This window comes from Hetaerina americana, unplaced genomic scaffold, assembly GCF_022747635.1.
Source record: "Hetaerina americana unplaced genomic scaffold, ioHetAmer1.1.p SCAF_80, whole genome shotgun sequence".
In the NCBI taxonomy this organism is placed as follows: domain Eukaryota; kingdom Metazoa; phylum Arthropoda; class Insecta; order Odonata; family Calopterygidae; genus Hetaerina; species Hetaerina americana.
Window position 1 is genome coordinate 853,048 of NW_027287428.1, and position 24,058 is coordinate 877,105.

At 41.0% G+C, this 24,058-nt stretch overlaps 1 protein-coding gene across 2 annotated transcripts in view; it reads right to left on the reverse strand.

Moving 5' to 3' along the window:
• Window positions 1-1,745: 1,745 nt before the first annotated feature.
• The window catches only part of LOC139698282 (trehalose transporter 1-like protein), a 56,840-nt gene continuing 34,527 nt past the window's right edge, over window positions 1,746-24,058 (reverse strand). For both annotated transcript variants that reach the window (XM_071597163.1, XM_071597162.1), the window contains exons 4-6: window positions 13,566-13,756; window positions 9,861-10,653; window positions 1,746-7,090 (exon numbers count right to left, since the gene is read on the reverse strand). In XM_071597163.1, the coding sequence (XP_071453264.1) occupies window positions 6,492-7,090; window positions 9,861-10,653; window positions 13,566-13,756 (1,583 nt within the window). In that variant the 3' untranslated portion in view covers window positions 1,746-6,491. The remainder of the gene's footprint in view (window positions 7,091-9,860; window positions 10,654-13,565; window positions 13,757-24,058) is intronic.

The following is a 24,058-nucleotide window of genomic DNA, read 5'->3' on the forward strand; positions in this document are numbered from 1 at the left end:
ATTTCACTTTGGAAAATGTCCATCTCACAGCATTGAAAAGGGTTTAGTTTACTCATTTGGCTTTCCCAAATATTCTTAATGTCATCTTATATTAAATGAAAGACGAATATTGGTGACTCCATTAGCTGTTCAGTTATTAACTATGTTTTATATAACACTGAACATCTTCTGTGGTAAGTTGTACTGATTGTTTTTCCCTTCATTTGTTACTATAGTCATTGCAAGTTTACTTCTCCACTCATTTTTCAGCAACTTTGTCATGGAAGCATAGTCTATCATGGTTTTTGGGTGAGTACACAAAAAACATAAAATAATAAGAATGATCACAATAAAATCATGCTTCTATATTCACATCTAATGATATAGGGCAGATAACCCCAGAAGGCATCAAAAGTCAATCAAAAGAAGAGTATAATGAAAAAAAGAACTCTCATTTAAATTTATCACTCCTATGAATACCTCAACTTCTTTTTCCTTGTTTAATGACTCAAAAATTGACAAGAGAGATGGATTTTACCCAAGGAAAATGATTAAGAAATGAAAATAAATGAATGGTAGGATGTTTTCAAGAAATTAATCTTAATGCAACCTCATTGACTAACACTCACTGGCAGGTGTGTTGGCAAAATTTAATATTTTCCAGTATTTTATAATTGCTCAAATTCTTCTGAGCAATTTACCCCAGGTAGTCTATGAATTTTATTTTTTTAATTCAATTGAGCACCGTTAAGTCTACAAAATAAAGTTATGCAAGTAAACTTACTGGGACAATTATAAAAGTTGATCGTTCTTGGAGCTCTTGCATGTGCAATAGGGATTCTATTTTCCATACTCTGTTAGCTGAATGAATGTTTTGATATACATTGAAGAAATTATTAGGGAGTAAGTAGACTTAGTGCAATTCATTAGAGGTCTTATGTAATTATTGGATTAGTTTTCAATCTTGAAAATTTGTAAATGTTAGCAAACATTAATAGATCAGAAAACATGGAACTCTATATTTTTATGAATCTTTAAGTAGCTCTTATCTACAACTCTGCCTTGGGAAGTAGAAATTTTAATTCTTGAAAGTCTAGAAAAGCCAAAGCAAATAAAAAATTTGGATTTATGGGTTTAAAGTAGATAAGTTATGATTCAAAATTTATAAAGCTGTTTGTATGTTTTAAAGTCAAGGGACTCTAAATTATTAAATTTTTATTGACATTGATCACTGTGCAACTTATTTTTTATTGCAGTTAGATAAAGCCTGGGGGAAAGGAAATTTTTGTTTTCGTCCAATGATATGCACAATGCATATTTGTTCTTAAAAGTTATATCATAGTTTTCTTCATGAAAAAATGACAAAACAAGTAGGCTGGCTCTATGGCATTGGTTGCAACTAATTTTAGATGAGTAACGTGAATAAAACAGGCTCATTCACTACTTATTTGCCACTTTTTAATACACTTAATAAATTTAAAATGAAATAGTCTCTATTTTCAATCTTTTAGATAGTTATATGTTTTGATCAGCAAAGCATTTAATGTATCTACTGAAAGGGTTGGAACAATTATCCATATAACTACTGGATCCCTGGCCCCTTGCAACAAGTCATTGTGCTATAATAGCTCTTCCCCATAAGTGCGGTTGTCTCTCCATCATGTATGTGTATGGACTTCATTTCACATTCTAAATATTTCTGAGCATATGGAATGCAAATTACACCATGTGATGTAAACTGTAATAAGTGTTAAATTATGTAAACATTAGGATGATAGAGATTTTATTTACATTACATTTTAGATAAATCATTCAATACTTATTCATCATTTCATGTGTTAAGTTCATTGCAATGTTCAAACAATGTTCACCCTTTCCATTGCTTTTACGGAGAATACTCACAATATCCAAATAGAATGCTAGAGACCAAACTACAGTAGAAGTGCTGTGAAATAGGTACATTTTAATTTTTAGAGAAAAATAACTTTATTTTGTACAACACTGGCTTAACATAGGTTTTTCAATGGTTGTGGAAGAATTTTGAGTATATGCTATAATACAATTACATCGCTGAAACTTTATAATCAGAATCAATCTCCTAATATTTTATGTTTGTTTTTTGTTAGTATTTCTTGGAACAAAGTGAGATTTTCATTCTGGAGCAGTATTGGAGCATCTGAATGGCTATATTTATATCAATAGTTTCATAGTCTCTTGTCCCATTAAGATCTCTAGATTTCCAGCGGAATGATTCCATAGCAAAATGAAATGAGTGTTAATTAATTGAAGCTTCTATTTTGCCTCATGCTTCTGTCTCTGTTAGGATCTGAGCAATATTGAACGCTAGTGGAAAGATTGTTAAACTATAATAATTTTTTTTCGCTAATTAAAAGATCTTCAAATGAAACATTGCAAAGAATGGCATAATAAGAATGAATAAGAAAAAAAACAGGAATCGTTTGTGAAACAACATGGCATTCTCATCTTATTTAATGTTCCATGCCTCATGATAAATGTGTGGTATACATGTTCACTATCAATTCAGATTGTGCCCAAAGCTTTTTCTCTTTAGTTATAGTTTCCTATAAGTATTTATCAGTAATGTTGAAACTGTCCACATGAATACCATTGTCCTTTTCCCTTATAGGGAGGATGGAAATCCAAAACCAAATTTGTAAAAGCCTCAGAATTTTGGAAACTCAGTTTTTTTTCATAAACAGAAGTACATATTTGTTTATGTTAGTATTTCTCTTTCCTAATGAAAAAGGTTCAACATCTTTCAAGTAAAATTTCCATAGAGTGGAAATAGCAAATGGTACAAAGTAGAAGAAGTCAAATAAGTTTGGACTAAAGCAAACTTTATCATATTTCTCCACATGATAGCCTTTCTGATGTGTTCTACAAATACCATTAAAGGCACTGGAAAACATACTAATCTGGGGTTCTATATCAGAGTTCCCAACCCCTTTGCTTTAGGACTGCTAGGCCACACCTGGATGAGCATATTGGACATTTGGAAAGAAAAGAGCTGCCATGTCATGAGAGGCTAATTCTTTCTCCTTAGTGGGTTTCTGAGTTTTTCAATTTCTGGGATGGCTCATAAAAATATCCTGTTAAATGTTGCAGGATATTAATTCATCAGTAATGCAGCAGTGATTCCTATTATATTAAATATGCCTCAATCCTGTGTCTTACCTGATGGGTAACTATTAATCAACCTACTTACGAAGGCAAAATAAAAAAATTGTAATTTTGAAAAATTAAATTCACCTCATGAAATTTTTATTCTAAGGAAAATTAGAACACACTATTAGAAGTAATGAAATTTATTATTTTAATAAGGAGATCATGAATTTTAAGTTATAAGGCATTACCAGACACACTTGCCTCATATATTTTCCTGCTTCAGCTTTCCTTTAATGAGTGGCAATGCGTTTGGCGTGACAAGTACATTAGAGGAACTATTATTATTTAAACCACTGTTCTCTAAAGATTTTTGGATTGATCTTTGCATGCTTTAAGGAGTTTCCTGAATCAGAAAAATAATCAACCAGTGACATTCTTTAACCTCAGATGATAGAGATTCAAAATGATGGAGCAGTGTGCATCTTTCATGCAATCAGGGGAGCAGATGCAGTTCTCTCCCTGTGTTATCTGTGGTTTCCCAGAAAAATCTCTTACCTACCTAGAAAACCACTCGGCAAGGATTAAGCTGGTGCTATCCAGAGTTTTTGGGAGAACCCAGTACACTTATCAGTAGTTAAATGCACTTGGTCATCATGTTGGTCACTGGTTAGGTATATTTGGTAAAACTTATTGATCAAAATATATATTACCTAAGTAAAAGAATACTATAATACAGTAACTTATATACAATATAAAGACTTAATGGATGGAAAATTTTCATTTTAATTCTAAGGCGGGAGAAAACGTCAGCAACGGCTTACAAAAAATACTACACAAGATGGTTTGATTTTTGCTTTACCATATATGTAAAGCCATATTTAAGCCTTTTATTGGCCCCTCCTCCCTTCAAAAGGATCCATAAGGTTAGACTCCCTCCTTCCCGTATCTTAAGTAAATATTGGTGCAATCATTAATGCATCAAACAGTCACCTTTTTCTAGAAAAACATTTATATTTGATTAAAGAATTTTTCATTATAATTATTTACAGATCCTTTAGTTATGTGTTTTTACTGAAAAAAAATCACAGCTTACCATGGATGACTACTTTTTTATTTTAGTGGTATCAAGCAAATGTTTTCCGAAGAAGACATACCTCTTCTTTTTTATACAAACAAAATGCATGGGGAAAATGATGTTTTATTGCAGTGGCATATAGTGAAAGTTGAGTTAGCCTTTTGAAACTTATTTTAACAGATTAATAAATGGTTAGATAATTCTGAAGTGACAGTTTCATTAGTAAGCATTTGAACCATGTATTATTTGGTGATCAAGGATCACTAAAATTTTATCTTCATAAAAAATGGCTGAAATAATGGAAAAAAAAACCATAGTGAAACTGTTCTGGATCGCCCATTTCCCCAAGGAAATTTAATGAAATGACATACTCTCCCTCCCCCCTAAAGCATAATGTATAGTTTAATGACAGACCCTGATAATTGTGTGTTTTACTGGGAAAAACCTATGTTCCCTAAGGTCCCTGACTTTTGACCCGTGATCCCCTATAAAATGCCACTATCATGAAGATCTCTACATTAGTCACGTAAGTAATCAGTCTAGTTAGTTAAATTGCAATGATTCCAAGTGGGTAGGTGAGAGACAATGAATACCATATGACTAGTGAATTTATGACAGAGTCGAAGGGGGTTTATTGATCTGTATTCTGAGAGAACTAATGCCTGCATAGGGAGAAATGCTATTCAAATTCCATTACATTATCAGGGTGCAGAGCTAGTAAGAGGAAAGCTAATGGTGAGAGGAGCATTAGTCATAAGTAAAAGGAAATTTGAATCATAAAATACTTATTGAACTTCCACGTATATCTCAGTCTTCATTTGCTATGTTTTTTTTTACTTGGACTGAAAATCTTTTAATCCTGAGGGGTGTTTTCTGAGAAACAAAGTATGAGTGGAGTTCAGATTATTTCTTAAATTTGAACTTATAAAGGAGAAATACAATTGCAATTTTTAAATTCTTATGCTAATTTTTTCTTATAACCAGATGTAAAACCCAAATGTTGGCTTAATAGGCAAGGGTAGGGGTTACCTAATACTAAGCCCAGTGGAAATTTTCTAAAATTGGCATGTCATGGTGATTTAAATCCGATAGGGTTGCTTATGGTTCTTGTTTTCACCATCATTTCTCCAAACTATTGGAGATCTGAATTTGTAATGAGTGTGCTAGTCTTTAAAATGATATCTAGTTTTGGTGTTGTGGCTCCTCCACCACATTTCAAATAATCCTCAGATTTCAAACTCATGTGATGTCTGTCATCATAGTGTTGCATCATAGTGTAGCATATGCGCACAATATTTTTTCAAATACCAACTTCCGAAGAGGAATTTTTATCTAGATTATTGGATCAGGTAAATGGTGCGGTACACTTCACTAGTGTGATGTAATGATGGAGTCTATATTATTCCCTGGTTTTTGTGTACAAGGTGGCATGTTCTATCAGTCCCAACCAAAGAATTTTCTATCTGAAAACGAATTTGGTGCTTATTAATTCTACATTACGAATCTTGACCCTGACGTACCTACGACAGCTGAGGAGATTAGAAACAGAGGCAGGATTGTAGTCAGCATTAGGTAAAGAAACTACATTCTAATTATCAATGCTTTTATTTATGCACCTTCAAAGCTATGCTGTATATCGGACCCAGAACATTTTGATAACCCACCTTGTGGAGAAATGTTTCAATCGGGCTGAACTCAAAAAATTGCGTTGATTATGGCACCATAAGCTAAAAAATCAAACTTTGCCAAATTCCATTTAAAATTTTTCTGTTAATTTTTTTTTACTCAGTTAGGGGTTCCATATAGTAATATCTCATGCTTATTTTTTGGACATTAGATGTTTCCTGCTGCATGAATTGTATTACCATTGAAAAATCAAGTTCTTTTGAAACAATTTTTTTGTAGCTACGATTAAGGAACATAATAGAGCAAAGAAAGTGAAGACATCTTCCAGCTACCGGCCAAAAACTTAACTTCGTACGAAATATTCAAAGGAAGGTTTATTTCAGGGTTTCAGAAAATCTGTTTGAAATCATTACAAAAGCCGCTCTCTATATTTTGAAAAAAATATCCAAAAAGAACATGATGTAAATAAGTACTTAATGCGCGCATGATGGGTTTTCCTTCCTTATTTCGTTTGCGTATGGATATGGTTGAGGAAAACAAACTTTGTCGACAATTCGACAACATTTTCTTGCAGTCGAACATTCGACTTTTTACACCCCACTCCCGTGCTCTCCTTAAATGGAGATAATTTTAAACGTCTCTGACGTGGATGTGATTCACATCAACAATAAATGTCTCTTCAATTTTAGACATCCGGCTTCCCTCTTCCCACATCTTCCATCGGCAACTCCTGCCTCGTGTCCACTGAGCCGAAGGGCAGCTCACCGCCGTTCCTTTCCTCCGCAACATTTTCCGTCTCCCTCGACCCCGAGAGGTCCACTGCAACCTCCAATTCTCCCTCTGAGTAATTTACTTGCTTATCCTTATTCCTGGACTTCGTCTTCCGACACAGTTGCAGACACGGCCCCTCGATGAAGCCCCTCTCTATTTCGCTCAGATTCTTGCCCTGCGTCTCAGGCAGCAAAAGGGTCACGAATATAGTCCCGAGTAAGGAGAATAAGCCAAAAATGAAGAAGGCCCCGGAGGCACCGAAGGATGCCGCCATTTCTGGGTACGCTTTGATGATTCCGAAACTCCAGAGGTACGTCAGCGAAGAGGTAATACCGCTCGCCGGCCCGCGAACGCTGTTGGGGAACACCTCACCCATCATTGCCCAAGGAATGGTTAGAAATCCAATCGTCCCCAAGGCAATGTAGCCAAAAAGGGCGATCGTAGGCAGCCACGCCTCCGCCGGAATACCCAAACCACCCTCCGCCGGAATCTCCGTCACATTGAACTTCTCATCTGAAATAGTCATATAGGTTTGGTTACGAGTCTTGTTACAGTCGTGGTCCACCGCTCATTCACACTGGCGGCCCCATTCAATGTTACAAACGCGTGATAATATTACAATAGCATACGGTGATTTACACCTCGGCACAGTTCCCAAGCCACGAAAAATATAAACTATTTAAAATTTTTTACGCGACATAATAAGAAAACACCCTCCCCATGAACTACATTCTTGACGTAGTGGAAGGAATGCTTTTTGATGAAGCCCTAGAGCTGTGTTGGTGGGAGCAGTGATAATTGTCTGGTAGGGTCACTCATACCAGATAGATAGAAGGGTTGGAGCTAGACGAAAGGTAGACCTCCTAGCGTCTGTTTCTCAGTGATGAGGTAGTAAAGACAACTGACCCCTAGTGGGGCGGTCGTTTAAGTGATGATATCATGTTAAATACTCTATTGAGGAAGGTAACAGAAATCTATCTCAATTATTAATCCACGACTGCTAGGATGGACACTATGATGGCAATGAATCCTGGCAACTACGGAGCTCAGCCCGTGTGTCGTGCCCGGCAGCGGAAGAGGCAAGTCTTCTTCTGTCATCATCCTACGAAATCCTTGCAAAGCGACATCACAGGGGGGACAAAAGAGGACCGAACTAGTTAGAATAAGGACTTAGAAATGATAGAAGGCTGTTGTGGGCAAGGGAATAAGCAAAAAAAATCGGAATTTGGAGAGAGGGAATATCGTTATTTTAAGACTGTGAGATGGAAAGCTAGCGGGAATTACTGGAGCAATAGGTTTTGGGTAATAGTCGAATACAACAGATGGGAGAGAATCAGCGAGAATTTGCAATAATATGAACACATAGGCTGGAAGGAGCGTAGTAAACATAGAGTAAGCGACTATTTTTAGAATACAATTAGCACAGACATAGACCCAAAGAACTGGGTTATTGTTCAAGTCTAAATCCCACTAACCAATCATAGAGAGGAAGAAGTCGACATGGTATACAATCAATTAGAGAAAATTAATGCCGGTGTTCTTGGAAGGAAGCATTTGCTAGTGATGGAGGATTGGCATGTGACTGTTGGTAAAAAAAGAGATGGTAGTGAAGTGAGGGACTACGGTTTAGGAACAAGGAATGACGACATGGAGAAATCAATAATTCTACAGGAGATATAGTTTAATCATAACGAGTGGGTTTAAACACCACAATAGGTGTAGGTGTGCGTGGAAAATGCCCAGGGATTCAGAAATATATGACTAACAATATGATGGTTAAGCAAAATTGAAAGACGGCATGATTATTCGCATTTTCTCGGGAGCGGATGGAGATTCGGTTCATAACGTATTGCCAATCAAGTGTAACTTCAAATGCGACAAAATAATACAAGGAACTCTGATGGGAAAATAAATTGTAGAAGCATTAACCGGAAAGGCAAGAAAGGGGTATCAGAAGGGTTTAGGGAAAATAATGAATGAGGACCAAGAGCTGGATATTATAGAAGAAAAATGGCAAAAAATTAAAAAATTAATATAGAAATGCGCGATTAGGAAAAATTAGGAACAGTGTATATGAAAAGGTCAAGAAACGAAAGGTCATGAAAAGGTGAAAAGGTCATTGATTGCGGGCGAGATGATTAACAAAATGGATAAGAGAAGGAAATGGAAGTATGTAAACTCAGTAAGGTTGAGGCATAAACTGTTAAATAATAAACTGAGATGGTAAGCAAACAGAGTGAAAGAAGCGTGGTGGAAGACACATTACGAGGGCATTCAAAGTTTATACAGGAAGGCTGAATTTGGCGTGTAATACAGAAAAAAGTGAAAATACTGACAGGAAATCAGTGAAATGGTATAGGACCGTGGTGGTGGACAGTATTCCCGCAGAGTACTTTAAGATTAAGGAGAACGTGTTAGGAAGAGTTTTTGGGAACTAATTTGTTCGGAAATTTATGAAGGAGGAATTTGTCTCGAAGATTTCTTCAGAGCAGGGTTAGTTGCCATTCCAAAAAAATGGAAAAGCAACCATATGAAGGACTACAGAATAATAAGTTTGATTTTGCGCGCAGCTTAATTGGTACCGAGGATCATCCTAAGAGGATAGAGAGCAGGGCAAATGGTTATTTAGGAGATGATCAGTGTGAGTTCCGGTAGGCGAGGGGCACGCGTGATGTCATTGCAGTAATGAGATCACTAATGGTGAGGAACATAGCCGTGTACAAAAGCCTAGCCTTCCCAGCAGTCGGTTGACGAGATACGAGAGATACTCGTAAAAGAGAATGCGGCGAGGCAGCTGATGAGCATTCCGGAATAACACTTGGCCGATTCTTTTGACACTTGGAAGAGATGCTGAGATAAGTATGTGAGGTCCTAAAGGGAATAAGGCCTCATTGTTCTAGGTAGACTCTTATTCCTCAAAATATTGAATAGCTGGATCCTTTCCGGACAGACCTCGTATGTACGTGCTCAACTCGTTTGGTCAAGTACACCCAAACCTGATGAAACAAATACTATCATTTTTCGTATGCTAAGATTAAAATAATGTCTCATGGAATTCATTTATGAGGTTTCCTGAATTGGTCTAATGGCGCATTTGTGAATTAGCAAATGCATTCTAAGGGTAGTGATATTTCCCGCCACCTTATTTTATCCTGTTCGATGGGTAGTAATTAGTATAGCATTTTGATTATTTTGGCATGCGTATTTTATACAGATTTCCGTAAAGTATGGGTTTCCTATTCGTGAGCAGATACTGGTACATACTAGATTGCTAAGTTCTTACCTGCAGATAAGAGGGTTTCCTCGAAAGGAGTCACGGGGGTCTTTGTATGAGTAGTCACGTGTATCGCCACGGCAGCTAAGCATACGGTCATGCCGGCTCCAGATATGATGGACGGTGCTCGGCGCCCCCACTTTTTCATCCCGAGGCTGACGCTAATGGAGGCGATGAGGCGCACCAGGCCAATGAAGACCGTGGCAATGAATGGGTCGATTCCGGTGACGCCGGATTCCAGGACGATATCGACTGCATAGTACATGACTACGAACATCCCGGCAAACTGCTGGAAGAAGAAATATCCGTTGAGGATGAGGAAGGGCTTGTAGACTTCCGGTCGAAGTAGGGCCGCGAGGAAGGAGCTGGATCTAGTAGCGAAGGACGTGGATATCGTGGAAGAGCGACGGCGCCGGTTGATCTGTGCCTTCTTAGCAGCTGCTTCAAGTGCCTGTGAGAACTCGGCTTCGGCCATGGCAACGTGGCCTGCACGGTAGAAGATGAGAGCCTGCCTCGCCTTCTCCACCTTCCCTTTCGTGAGCAGCCAAATCGGAGACTCCGACACGGTCATGAGCATTATGACGGACAAAATTGGGAAAAATCCACTAACGCCGGCTACGATTCGCCAAGGAAAGAATGTTCCGAGGATGTAAACTATGACGTTACCCAAGGCAATGGCCACGGAGTTCCAGCACATCAGCATCCCTCGTAGTTTAGGTGTTGCTACCTCACTTATCAACACAGGAGATGGGGAGGATGCCATCCCGGTGGCCAGACCAGTCAGCACTCGTCCGGCAATTAGCTGTGAATGAAGGAGAGACAGAAAATCATTGTCTTGAGAATCTGCTATTTTTTGGGACTTCAAGGGTAAAGCTGCAGTGAAGCAACACGATGGGCGTATATTGGAGACTTTTGGGATGTGGAAGCGGAGAATAATAGAAATTGTTAAACGAACCTATAGGAAATCAAACGAAGTGCTAGGCATGGTGTGGCAGGATAGAGCATTGTCGGAAGAAATACAGAAGGCAGGAAAGATGATTGGAGAGGATTCTGATTGGCGATAAATGCTGTGCTGAAGGCTGATACAGGAGAGGACGTTAGGTAAACGAGGAACGGGTAGAATTATGAGAGGGATGGATGTTGAATGAAGAGAGATACTAGGGCTATCCAGAAAGTAACTGCCATTACGCTACAAACATACACTAGAATAGAAACAGAAAAGTTATTATTTTCATCTCAAAACTATATATCTCTACTATTTCATACATATTTTCCGAACAAATTTAAACATTTGTCACATCTCTGAATTGGTTTTGAACATCCTTCAAAATACAATTCTGCCGCCTGACATCGCAACTAACCGATGACGACATTTTGAAGTTCCTCGTCGAGAGGAGAACAAAACATGAAGTAGCCCAACTTTTCTGTCGACTTCCAGGCAATAGAGTCGTAAAACATCCGTGGAAAACTTTTTAAAGATATTTCAGATATCGTAAAACGCCGGTTTTCACTAACCTTCAGGTGTAGTTCATTATACACCACGCGGCCACTTTCGTCGTCATCATGAACATTTATGCTCACTCTTCAACGAACAACAACACCGACGCACAACTCTTTTCACTCGTCGTATTTGGCCCGTAATGAGCACTAATTTTCCGATGAATGTCAGCAGTTTTGAAGTTTTTTATCAACAAAAATCTTATCACCAAATGAACTTTACATTTGGTGGGAATTACAATGGTATAGCTCATTTTGACTCGCTATTGTAAACAAACGACAAGTGGCGCGACCTTCCAGCCACTGCAGATCGAGGCGTACTTAACTACTGCGTGCGTCAATACAACGACCATTCAGCTCCCTCCACTAATTCTCGCGCTACACGAAAAGGGAGGTTTCTTTCTGGGTAGCCCTCGTAGAATGCATGCGGAATTGAAGAACCGCTTATTTTATTGCGGGGTGTAAGTTTTTGCCTTGTTCGGCGAGACTAATAAATGCGAGAGTGTACAGTTTGGGTCCATCCAAAATATTACGTTAAATTAAGTTGGGCATGAATTTCCACATATCTTTTCGCAAAGACTGTTGGCATATTTAATTTCCAAGTGTAAATGAAGCAGCAGCGTTTTAAAGTTTACATTAAATGTGTTAGAACACGGTTCAGTGATTTTGAATTATGTGATTTTTAGGTGAACTAGAAAAAGTGCCATGCTCACTGTATTTATGCTGTAAAATTGACAGAATTACAATATGAAGGCATTGCTTCTACAGATACCACCGAGGCATTCAAATAAGGGGTACCTGAAATATTGTTCCGATACATTGCTTTGGACAGTTGCTGTGGATTGAAAGGAACAGGTTTAATTGCTGAGTGATACCAATTGGAAAATTAACATCAATGTGCATTTACAAGCGTCTTAATTTAATCCAAAGTTTTTATTTCATCGTTGATTCGCACCCTATGGCTCAAATAAAAAAATATATATTTCGTCTTTGGTATAAAGTAATCACATTCGCTTTGCAATGAAAATTGGTCCAAAAGATAAAAAATTCTGAAGTTCCTAAAGTTAAAAATATTACACTTATAAATGATCTTAGACCTTAACATCTGAGGAATATTTACCTAGTATACTAAGAGAAATGTTATGTGCTTCGACCCATAGTTTTCTCTTCCCTCGGAATCCTTGCTCTATTTCGGATATCTGGTGCCCGGTTGCTCCGGGCACCAGATATCCGAAGGGTCGCTTCCGCGTGCCCTTTCGATGGTTCGCGAGGTGCCATGTGTATGTGGAAGTAGTGAAGCAGAAGTAGTATGGCTATTGCTCTTGCAGTTTGCGTGATAATGTATAGATTCATCCAGATATCCCAGAAATATAAAATTTGAGCGACAATATTTTATCCATCCTGTCCACTAAAAAATTCACGCGCCATTGTACGAAGCATAAATATAACATTGGAACTGATTGCTGGGAATATGAACCAAAGGGTTGAAAATGCGACGCCTCCCGGTCATACTGCTAGTCTTTACTTTCACAATTTTTCGAAGTCATGATTTTTTGACATGAGGGAAACACTCGTCAAAAAGATACCTCTGGGTACTAATTGCCTTGTACAATTAAGCCATGTGCCAAAATGGAATATAGTTTTCGGTCAAAAATGTTCAACTTCAGCATGATGTGGGGCAAGGTGTTTCAAAAATGACTCCGAGGAACTATAATCTACGTTAGAGTATCAGAAACTGTTATAGAAACATCCCGGTAGTTGGCATGGCTACATTTGCAACATATATTTTTCTATGAATGTTGGAAGTAAAGAACATTTTGGTTTTTGAATATCACGGTCAATATATTATGCACCGTTCGCTAATCGCCACATTTCAAAGTGACCGAGTCAACGGATTATTCAAAAGTAACCTCATTTATCGACCCTCATGGTGGTTTAATAGGTGAGGGAGGAGCTCGCTTCGTACGGAACCTTTATAAGTAAAAAATGCAATCATCAAGGTAAGAGGATCATACTCTTCGCGTGCCCCACCTTTGTTTTCACTGAAAAAATCTGGTATCCAAAAAAGCTTACAGTCCGGGTGATGCTGAGGGTATCCAGAGCCACCCGCCAAGTCAGTACCCAAGCACACATTTTAAGTAGAGTAGGCTACTACCACTCCGTTCACAAGGTCACAAATAGGTTTTAAAGTTATTCCAATGCTGAGATAATTATTACCTGCGCCATTGCTCCAGGTCCACCACCGAGCGGAAAATTTTTGCCTTCGCTTTTGGGGACGAAAGCAATCAACAGCCATCCCAAGAGGCAAGGAACGTTGACAGCGATGAGAGCACCCCTCCGCCCCAATCGTTCGCAGAGGACACCGGCCAAGAGACATCCGATGGGGGCTGCAGCGGAGACTGAGCTTGCTACGAATCAATATAGATAAAGTTGAGCAGAAGAAACAAGGGTTAAATGAGAGACAAAACAGCGGTGGGGAAGACTAAAGAAGTTCAACATTGATAAAAGTGAGTTTTCCACTTCTTTCGACACATGCAGTACTTTTTAAATAAATCGCTGTTTGGTATGTAAGTTCCCAAATTTTGTTCACCCATGCGGTTAACATGCCTTTCACACTCTTGAAGTGAGATTAGTTAACACAACTAAACACTGACCTGAGAATTGAATGGCTAAAATCAATGTGTCCGCCCAAACTGACAAGCCAAACGCATTTTTAACATCGCTCCTTCCTTCAAGAAGTACAATCACAACTCAGACCATGCCCTCATAAAACTTGGATATCAACGAAATACACTCAATAATAAAACCTTGTGCAACTGTACAGTAGTACACTCCTCGTCCTTAGTAGTTTAATTCTGAAAATTTCAACTTCATTACAACCGTCATTCTTAGCACCCGTAAAATTATTAAAAAAACTAAAGAAGTCTACCTCATCATTAAAACTTATAAATTAACATCAGGCCTCTTTTTAAGTGTTAATTCGTGCCTTTTAGACGATACCCGACCACGTTCTAGAATTAAAGAAAGTCAGTCATCCGTTTATCGCCTTTACAACCTCCGACGATTGAAACGTTACCTTATCCTTCGCCCAGCGAACTCTTTTCCTACACTGAATCCTCATGATTACATTACCGACACCACATACAGATAAAAAATATAATACGACTTTCCTTGCAGCAACCGCCTAGCCTTCTACTCGGGAAAATGCACCACCTCTATCCACATTAATAACCATTGTCATTCCCCCGTATCCCCGTTCTTCTTTATCCCTTCATTTACCGTCTCTCACCGTCAAGCGTTCGAAAAATGCTTTACTATCTCCATAATGAAAGCCATTCCAAGTACCATTGAGGTTTGAACCCGAGGGATGGCCAAAACTTGGCTCCTTCATGCATTTGAAATTCCCGGGAGCAAAAGAGTTCACATACAGGTGACATACCGGTATCATGAAGTTTGGCAATATTTCATTCCAATTTGATCCACACATATACAGGTATGTCTCAAATTATTGGGAACTGTAAAACATATCTTTCGGAACAATTATTTCAGTACTTCTGATATTTCCATAATAAATTGTATATGCATCGATCCATAGAAAATAAATATAATTGTAGTGAAAAAACACAATATGCTTCTTCAATATATAATAAATATTTTTTCCATGTATGGTTTTTTTACAAAGAAACATCTGCATATTCACATTTTTTTCTATTTCCACATAGTACTCTGCAAGACACCGATAGAGTGTGCAGCAGGGGTCATAACACAACAGGCAGGTAATAACAAGTATTTAGATTTTTCCGTTTGTTGTTACAATATATTTGTAAAATAATTCAAATTATTTAAATCATGATAACCACAGGTACATCCACTACGGTATCCAAGCATACGAGAAGGCGTGCTTGTAATAAGAAGGACCATAACTAATAAGATAATGACAATATACTAGGTTATTTAGAAGGAAACAAGAAAAATAATTTCCGCCATAGAGAGGTCTAATGCAGTTATTCTGCTCCCTCATTTGCCGTGGGAAAAATGACACCTTAAATCTATTCCACCCTTAATCTCTCTAATTTTATTGACATGATATCTCCTACCATCGGACGATAGGACTACCAATACATTTTCGACACCATCGCTTAAGAGACCTTCCATTTTATGAAAGAGATTTAATCTGTAATAAAACCTTTTGCTCCGTTTGTGATCAAGATACTATCTTGATAGGCTACTCAGTATATCGTAACAACGTTTGACAAATCTAGCTTCCCTACGCTGCTTCGAGATCTACCTAATTTGGCAATCAATTCAACTTATCTGATATACTAACAGCATTCTAAATTAGACTAATTATCAATAGATAATATCGCTCTTTAACCATTTCACCATATTACCCCAATTTTCTTTTAAAACCTAATTTTTTGTTAGCTTATCAACTTACTGCCCAATACTTGTATGTTTCCCTCAGGAGAGATTTTGAGTAAAGGTAACGCCCAAGTAAGTATCTAATCGAGTCGGCACTTACTATTTCGGCATTTCTGATGCAGTAGGCGTTGGAGAGAGAACTACGTATGTACTCTTATTCCAAAAATCCATCACCTCTCTCGTATGTATTTGTGAAATGCCCGTCTTGCAAGAGTAAAATGCTACCTGGCAATTAGTGACTGCGTTGAATGTGAGTTCGCCCTTTATAATGAGATTCATTATTTGCCTTCTCGGTTGAGTCAGTGGCGTAATTACTCATAGTATGATATTCATAGTCTTCACAACGGATGCTGCATTAATGGTGTCCCATCACCTCCATTCCACGTGCCCTTTCGGTGGGACGATGGGTACCATATACATACACGGAAATAGTGGAGTAGAAGTAGAATGCTGGGCGCGAACATGAACGCTCCATCGCCTGGTTGCCAAGATCGCAAAGTACTAAGTGTGACGCAGCAGTCAGCCACATGAAAACCATTAAACCGTTTTGATGACACTGCAAGCATAGACATAGCCTCGGTTTCCTGCCTTGCTTCGAGTCCTTATTACCAGCCGAGACATTGCAAAGTCAACGGTGTATATCCTTGTTTCGTTGTTCACCAGTAAAGCCGAGAAAATGTAACTGTTAGGCCGTGTTAGAACCATCTGATCACGCTAGGGTGGAAAACTATTTTTATTTTTTTAATCTAAGCAGCCCAATGTGTCGCCATATTCTCATCTATCCTTAGTTATTGTCCTTCTGGTTATTGACAGACCCTCTTGGATGCGTAGGGAACTATATGTCACTTAGCTACCGTAATGAATGTACCTGTAGGTATCATGATATACTTTATTCGCATTATTTTATAAATACATATTATAACTAAAAATTCTGAAAATTTAATTTTTTATGTGCATGACTGGAGTTTCATCACCTTCTTCCACTTATCCTGGCGGTGGTCGGCTAAGTTCGGGAAAATGCAACAACTTTATGCAATACTGCATACGCTTAATATTTTCATGGTTGCCTTTTTGGCATTTCCTCGCAGACGGAATAAAAAGGCATCGTAGTCAACACAAAAACCTTTCCGGGTTTGCAACAATTTCAAGGTGAGAAGTTAAGAGCGTTACAGAGAGATTAAGAATCGTTGACCGTCGTCAGCTTAGACGAAAACAATGGGCGATGCTAAAGGAAAACGTTAGATCAGGAATTTTTCCGGAAGAATTTCCTTGAAGATCATTCCCCACTTCCCGGAAAGGATTCTCCCAGCCTCCATTCGCCATCTAGCTCAGCACAGCACGGAAGGCTTCCTTCAAGTTGTCGGTCATTGCTCGAGGAGTCGGAAAATTCTGATTCAATGTTCGTTCTGTCCTACTGATTCCTTCGAATAACATATATATGTTCGGGTAAGATGAATAATGACGTATGGCCCAAGTCAAACAGAAATCTTGATATTTTATTTTCTGTTCTACGGTGATAACCCTATTCGTTTCCATTCCTTCGAACTGGTGACTCTTTTGCGTCACGAGGCGGTCGAGAACGCGGCTCAATGACGTTCATTAGTATGAGGGCACTGGGGTCACTGAGTCCACGAGTTCCAAGAGCCTCCCTCTTACACTCTGCCTCCTTCCTCTCCTCCTCCTTCTTTAGGCCCCTCTATCCTAGTGAGAACCCATAAAAGTCATACTACATCCATTTTTCAATGTGTATATGCCTTTATATAAAAATATTGTTTACTTTTCGCTTCAGTCCCATGATGCGGACCGAGCCAAACAAGTCTTCCGACTGACTGACACCTATTATTACTCCTAGGTTTTCTAAGCATCAATTAAATGATACAGTCGTACTTTCAGAAAGTCTTTGATTAAGTCCGAAATGGCATTTAGGGGTTTTACGCCTTGAGATTTTTCCACCGTCACGTTGAAGTACAGGATAGCCTTATGGCTTACAGTAAGATAACTCCCTTCACATGATAAAATCGGGAATCGTTTTGAAAAGTTTTTCCTCCTAAACGGCAATTCCAACAGTATAAAATATACTGAAATGAACTGCATATTTTCTTAAAGCTAGAAATTCCCACTAACATGGTTAGCCATTGTATTCTATGGTTTCTGGCTCTACTTTGTGGAAGTTCATGTTCATTTAATGAACATGGTTAGCCATTACTTGTACATATATTTGACATCTCGCCCCACAGACAGACGGCAACGTCTGACAAGTGTTTACATCCCGTTGGCGAAGAAATCTGGCGTCTTCTCCCGACATACACGTAAGTAATACGCATCTACTTGCATAGTCGTAACGCCAGTGAAACTGTATATCTTCAGTTGCCCTTTCATCTTCGAACAAAAAGAAGGAGACGTAAGGTGCGCGATCCGCGAGACACGAGGGATTCAATTAAAATTCATGAAATATGAAACACATGAATGCACTGGGTTCATATGGAGACTGATAACTTGGAGAGGAATCATATCTATGCATGTACTTTGTAATTTTTAAGCTATCTAAGCAGACAATGATGCTCCCTATTATCGTGCAATGACTTGAATGGCAAGTTTTCACCCCCGCCTGCCCTACGTGATGATCTACTGTTTCTTCTCACCCACCCGCTCACGTGGTGCTTAATTTTATCCCTTCGTATATCCTCTGATGTATATCTCCTGGTAGGGGCTTAAAGCTCGGTGTATTCTCTTGTAATGAGTTGCTATTAGGTTCTAGGTCTCTGCAAGGAGTTCAGCAGCCTTGCTAAGGTTCCCCTTATCCAGCTTTCTTGTGAGAGCTTTGTCTGCATGCGCGTATGTGGCAAATACGATTGTGGGCTTCCATTGCGTAATGAAGATATGCAAACATTTCATGGACTCTATATTTTGGTTCTGTAATCCCAGAAAGATGTTAATGTGTCTTGTGAACTGAACTTTCGTTCTTTCTCTCTCCTTCAGAGATCTATTGCGACTTCCCCCTCTTTAATTGCATCAGAAATACCGAAGTAGAAAGTGAAGACTCGACTAGATACCTTTACTCACGACCTCTCTTAGGTGAAACATAAACGGGGTATATGTGGACCAGCCATCGAAAAATTAGGAATTAATAGAAGAGTATTGAAGACATGACGAGAAGGTTAAAAGGGAATGCTATCTTTCGCTAGTTACGCCTCATTTAAAATATTCTGTTAGTATACCTACATGCGTAACATCCTCATGAAGTTGGGCTGATTGCCGAATTAAGTAGACCGCATGTAGCCCTGAGGAGCTGGATTTATAAAACGCTGTTCTGATGTGAAGCGAAGGTTAAATTAGAGATTGAATCTCGCATATATTGGTAGAAGATCTCTTAAGTAATGCTGTTAAAAATGTATTATTAGCCCAACCGTACTACGGTAGGAGATATCATACCAATAATATTAGAGAGATAAAGTATTGAATACGTAGACTTAAGATGCCATTTTTCCCACGAATAATGAGGGAGCGGAATGACTGTATTTGACCAATATAGGGCGGAAAAATTATTTTTTTTTCTTTTTTTGCAAGTAGATTAGTATGTTGTCATTATCTCATGTAACATTAGTTATTGTCTTTTCACTAACAGCCATCTCGTATGCTGGGATAGCGTAGTGATGTACCTGTAGTTATCATGATGTACATAAGTTTGATTATTTTACAAATTTACAATTATATACTATATACATATACTGGTGTGGGTCGCGGTAGTCCAGGGGTAGAGCGTTGGACTACTGACCAGAGGGTTCGGGTTCGATTCCCGGCTCTCTGGGCACCTTGCAGCTAGCATGCGAACCACGATCGCCTGTCTGTCGGTTAAATAATGTCCGAAATATATCGAGGCCCTATTATACCTAGAAATATGCAGTGATTTTCATTCAAGTTACCTATGACAGTAAAAAAACACACTCCGAATTTTCGCGCGTGCGGAAATTGGTTTTATCGCAGGATTAAAATTCGCCTTTTTTCTCTGCTTTGAAAATTTCAGAAGAGAAAAGGTTGAAGAATGGTCCAGTAAATCATCCATCAGAATGAAATAGCGACCTACGTTCCCGATGGATATTTTTTTAGTGATATCATTTTGAAGGTTTAGACCGCTTCTCCTCAGCCCCCTAGCTTCCGCAAAAATAATCAGCAATGTATTCAATGAGGAGTTTTAAGACTGACATCGGCTCATTGTCTTTTTGCTATGCTCGATCACACTACACGTAATTATGGTCTCAACGGGAGAGCGCTCGCGGATTTGAATAATGATGGTTTTCCAATCCAATGATTTTAATATGTGAGGTTAAAGTATCTGCCTTTGTAATCACGCCAATGCTTGAAAGGTCTATCTTAATTCGCAAACCCTGCTTCAGCTTGATGCTGTTTCACACCTGCTCGGGTTCTACAAGGTTTGTCCCAAAAGTAGTAGGACTTGGTAAATTAAAAAAACATTTATTGCCGGTATTGATACATACACTCAAAAGTCTTCGAATTAGTACCCTTGTCCGTCCACATACCGCTGCCTGCGGGTTTTCCACGCCTCTTACGCCTTCTGGAAGCCGGTGCTCGGAATGCTGCTGAGCTCCCTCATCACGGCTTGTCATAACGCTCCCACCGGGTCATGGTGACGGCCCGGTGGGAGCGTTAGCGGAGCTTTCAGCACGGATTTGAGGTGGGGGAAGAAGTCTGGCGGGGCGGGGGCATTGTCTAAAAAATTTGGATCCTCACTCAAACGGTTGAAAAGCTCTTGGCAAATCCGCGTGCGAGTTTCCTTTTCTTCGTCCGACAGCGCTTGCGGCACCAGCCTCGCTCACACCTGTCTCATGCCCATGTTTTCGGTCATAAGTCGATGCCTATCGATTTTACGGATGCCAAGTCATTAGAAACCATGCGAACACTAAATATGCGATCCCTGTTCAACAAAGCCTACACTCTAGGAAGTTTAAGTCACTTTTTGAGGTCGAAGGGCGTCCTGAACATTCGGCGTCTTCGACATCTTCTCTACCTTCCCGAAACAATTTATGCCACTCAAAACCCCCCCGATCTACCCATGGCGTTATCGCCATAAGCAGCCTTGAGCATATTATGAGTCTCTTTCCCGGTTTTTCCCAGTTTCACGCAAAATTTGATGGCGTAGCGCTGTTCCGATAACCGGTTCATGACGGAGCGCAACGAGGTCACGTTACTGAGGTTTCGCAAACGAACTATCCGCACTCCGAAAATACTTTTAGCCAACTGCCATCGGCTTCTAGCCTTTCCTGAGACTCTCCTCCCTCGAACCCAGCCAGAGAAACCGCCACCCGTCGGTCCGTCCATCCGGGAAAAATAATTCATTCTACTTTTAGGACAGACCTTGTAAATCGAGGAAGAATAGATCTGATTTGGTTTCTCACCGAGATTGATTATTTATGTCAGATAAAGTTGAAGGCTACCGAATGAAGGAGAAGGCGAACGACCCCGCTTTCATCCATAACAATGCGCTTTAATCTCTTATTTATCTTCTTTTATCTGAAAGCCCAAACGAAAATGGCCTTCACATTGCCAGATAATCATACTATCAATATTTTTATGAGGATATGACATTCGTCTGTACACTACCCCATAAGCCGTCGTAAGCGCGTGTGGTAGGAGGTGTTAAGTTACCAGCCATTCTAATTTTCCGCCATTCTGTTTCCACAGACATTCTTTAATAAAGTGCCACACGACAAATTGATACGCAAGTGTCGAGGGTACAGAATAAACGATGATGTAATAAGCTGGATTCAGGAATACCACAAACTGAATATAGATGGCTCAAGCTCTCCCTCACTTATTGAATATAAAAATATAGGCGTAGACTTGACCTATGTACACAATCGGGAAACGTGACTTGACCAATGTACACAAGGTGTCCGGGAAACGTGAAAGATCACGTAAAAGACTTGTGCGTCATCATCGCATCGTATCTTACTCGGGGAAAACACATCAATTCTCAATATTTGCGGAGGGGCCCTGAGGAAGCTGTATTTCATAAAACGTATAGTTGGGAAATGAGATTGCATCCCAAGAGAGAGCCCGCTATGCCTCGTGCAGTTAAGGCCGACTCAGCGCTCGCGTTGCCTCAGGAGAGGACGAAGGGGCATCGCCGTACAGCATCAACTGGCGACAGGACGTCGTCGTCTGGAATTGTGTCTCCTGAGGACCTTCGTCGTGTGTTCGGGAGAGGGGAGTCGGCGCCAGCGTCGGCTTCCCCGATCCCGTGGACGGCGAAACCAAAGGAGACCGCTGGCAACGTACCTGCCACAAAAACAGATCCAGCACCAACGGTGACACAGGATAGCTCCAGCGGCCCTTTTCAGGACCAAACTGGAGTTGACGACCAGCAAGGTCGCAAGACCGCCAAGAGGAAGAAGGAAGCGAGAAAAACGGTGCTGCCGGTTTCCTCGCAACCAACTTCGTCTTCGGCGCTCCCAGGTGATGAGGAGGGAGCTGCCCGAGCCCTGGACTCGGACGACGAGTCGGGCGACGGTTTTACCGTCGTCGGCTCAAAGAAAAAGAAGAAGAAGACGTCAACCCCTACGGACGACGCCATCCCGAGGCCTGCTGCCACCGAAGGAGCACCAACGGTGACAAAAAGGAAGACGCCTCCCATTGTGCTGTATGGCGTCACGGACGTCCAGGGGCTCATCGAGCGACTGGAAAAGGAACTCGGGGACGAGTTTGGATTGGAGGTCAGGCGATCTTCCATCCGACTCGTCACCGAGACCATTGAGGGTCACCGAAAGGCGACTGCGGTACTGGATTCCTTGAGGATCCAATACCACACTCAGCCCATCGAGAGAATTCCCGGGGTGAAGCTTTTCATCAAGGGCGTATCTCGGTGGGTCAGCGATGACAAGGTGACTGCGGCCCTTCAGTCACTTGGCTACGTCGTCAGAAGCCTTCGTCGCCTGACGGTCATGGAGGCTGGGAAACCGGTCCCCATTGATCGCCTCGTGGCGAATGTCGTGAGGACGCCGAGAGCAGTGCAGCCAAGGGACATCCGAAAGCTGCACTACTGCTTCGTCACGGTGGAACAGTGCCGTGGGGGAGGTGGCCCGTTGCAGTGCAATAACTGCATGCGCTTCGGGCACATTTCCCTTGCATGTCGCTGCGCCACCAGGTGCCTTCGGTGTGCTGGAGCCCATCGAGTGGAGGAGTGCTCCAGGGGGAGGACTGACGCAGCCATCTGCGCAAACTGCGGAGGTGACCACGCTGCTGTTGCTCGACGCTGTCCTGTGGTGATGGAGGCCTTCCGCCGCCACAAGGAAAACGGCGACGCGAAAAGAAAGGTTGCTCCGGCTGCTGGGAAGCCGGCGAAGAAACCTGTGCCGGCAAGGGCTGCAGCGAAGAAAGTGGAGGGGGGAAAATCCTTCGCCACGATCTTAAAAGGCCCTTCTCAGGACCAAATGGAGATAGACACGGCGACAAACGCCCGGTACCAGATCTCTTCCCCTCCCCCGAGCACAGAGAGGACCGAGGACTTGTCAACCTCGGCCCCGAAAGTCAAAGGGGAAGTCCTTCCGGGGACAATGGAGAAGGAGAGTACGGCAGAGGACCGGGGAACGTCGACGCCAGCAGGCGCCGCCAAGCCTGTGCCCTCTAAGTCTTCCAAAAAGAAGAAGAAGAACTCCCTTCTAGCTCCTGCGGAGAAGAAGGAGGAAGCTGCAGCGGAAAAGCCAGCCAAAACACCGCCGACCGACGCATCCCCGGACCAGGCAAGGACGACCCTTGTCAGGACCAACGCTCCCCGTGACCCAGAGATTGCTTCCGCGGCTGTCGCTCCCGTCGCCTCCATTGCTCTGCAGGAGGACCAGAAGCTTTGGGTGACAGTTGCGACGATCTCCAAGACTCTGAGGCGGTACATCAGCAGCAAGCAAGGGCTCCTGCTCCTCTCACTCCTGGAGGAACTGGCGAGCGCAAGATCGGTTTCTTCACCCAGTCATGGGTAGAGACCCTCTAGTGCTCGTCCAGTGGAACGCCAACGGCATTCTTCGCCGTCGTGAAGAACTTCGGGCGTTCCTCCAGGACAAGAATGCTGCCGTTGCAGCCATCAATGAGACGCATCTCCGTCCGTCCGACGCATGGAGACTCCCCGGCTGGACCATCTTCAGGTCTGATCGGGAACTTCAGCGCCAGGGTGGTCGAACATCAGGAGGTGCGGCCATCCTCGTCCGGAATAACATTGAACACCGAGCGTGCCGAATGATCACTCATCGGAACGCGGAGGCTGTCTCGGTGGACGTCCG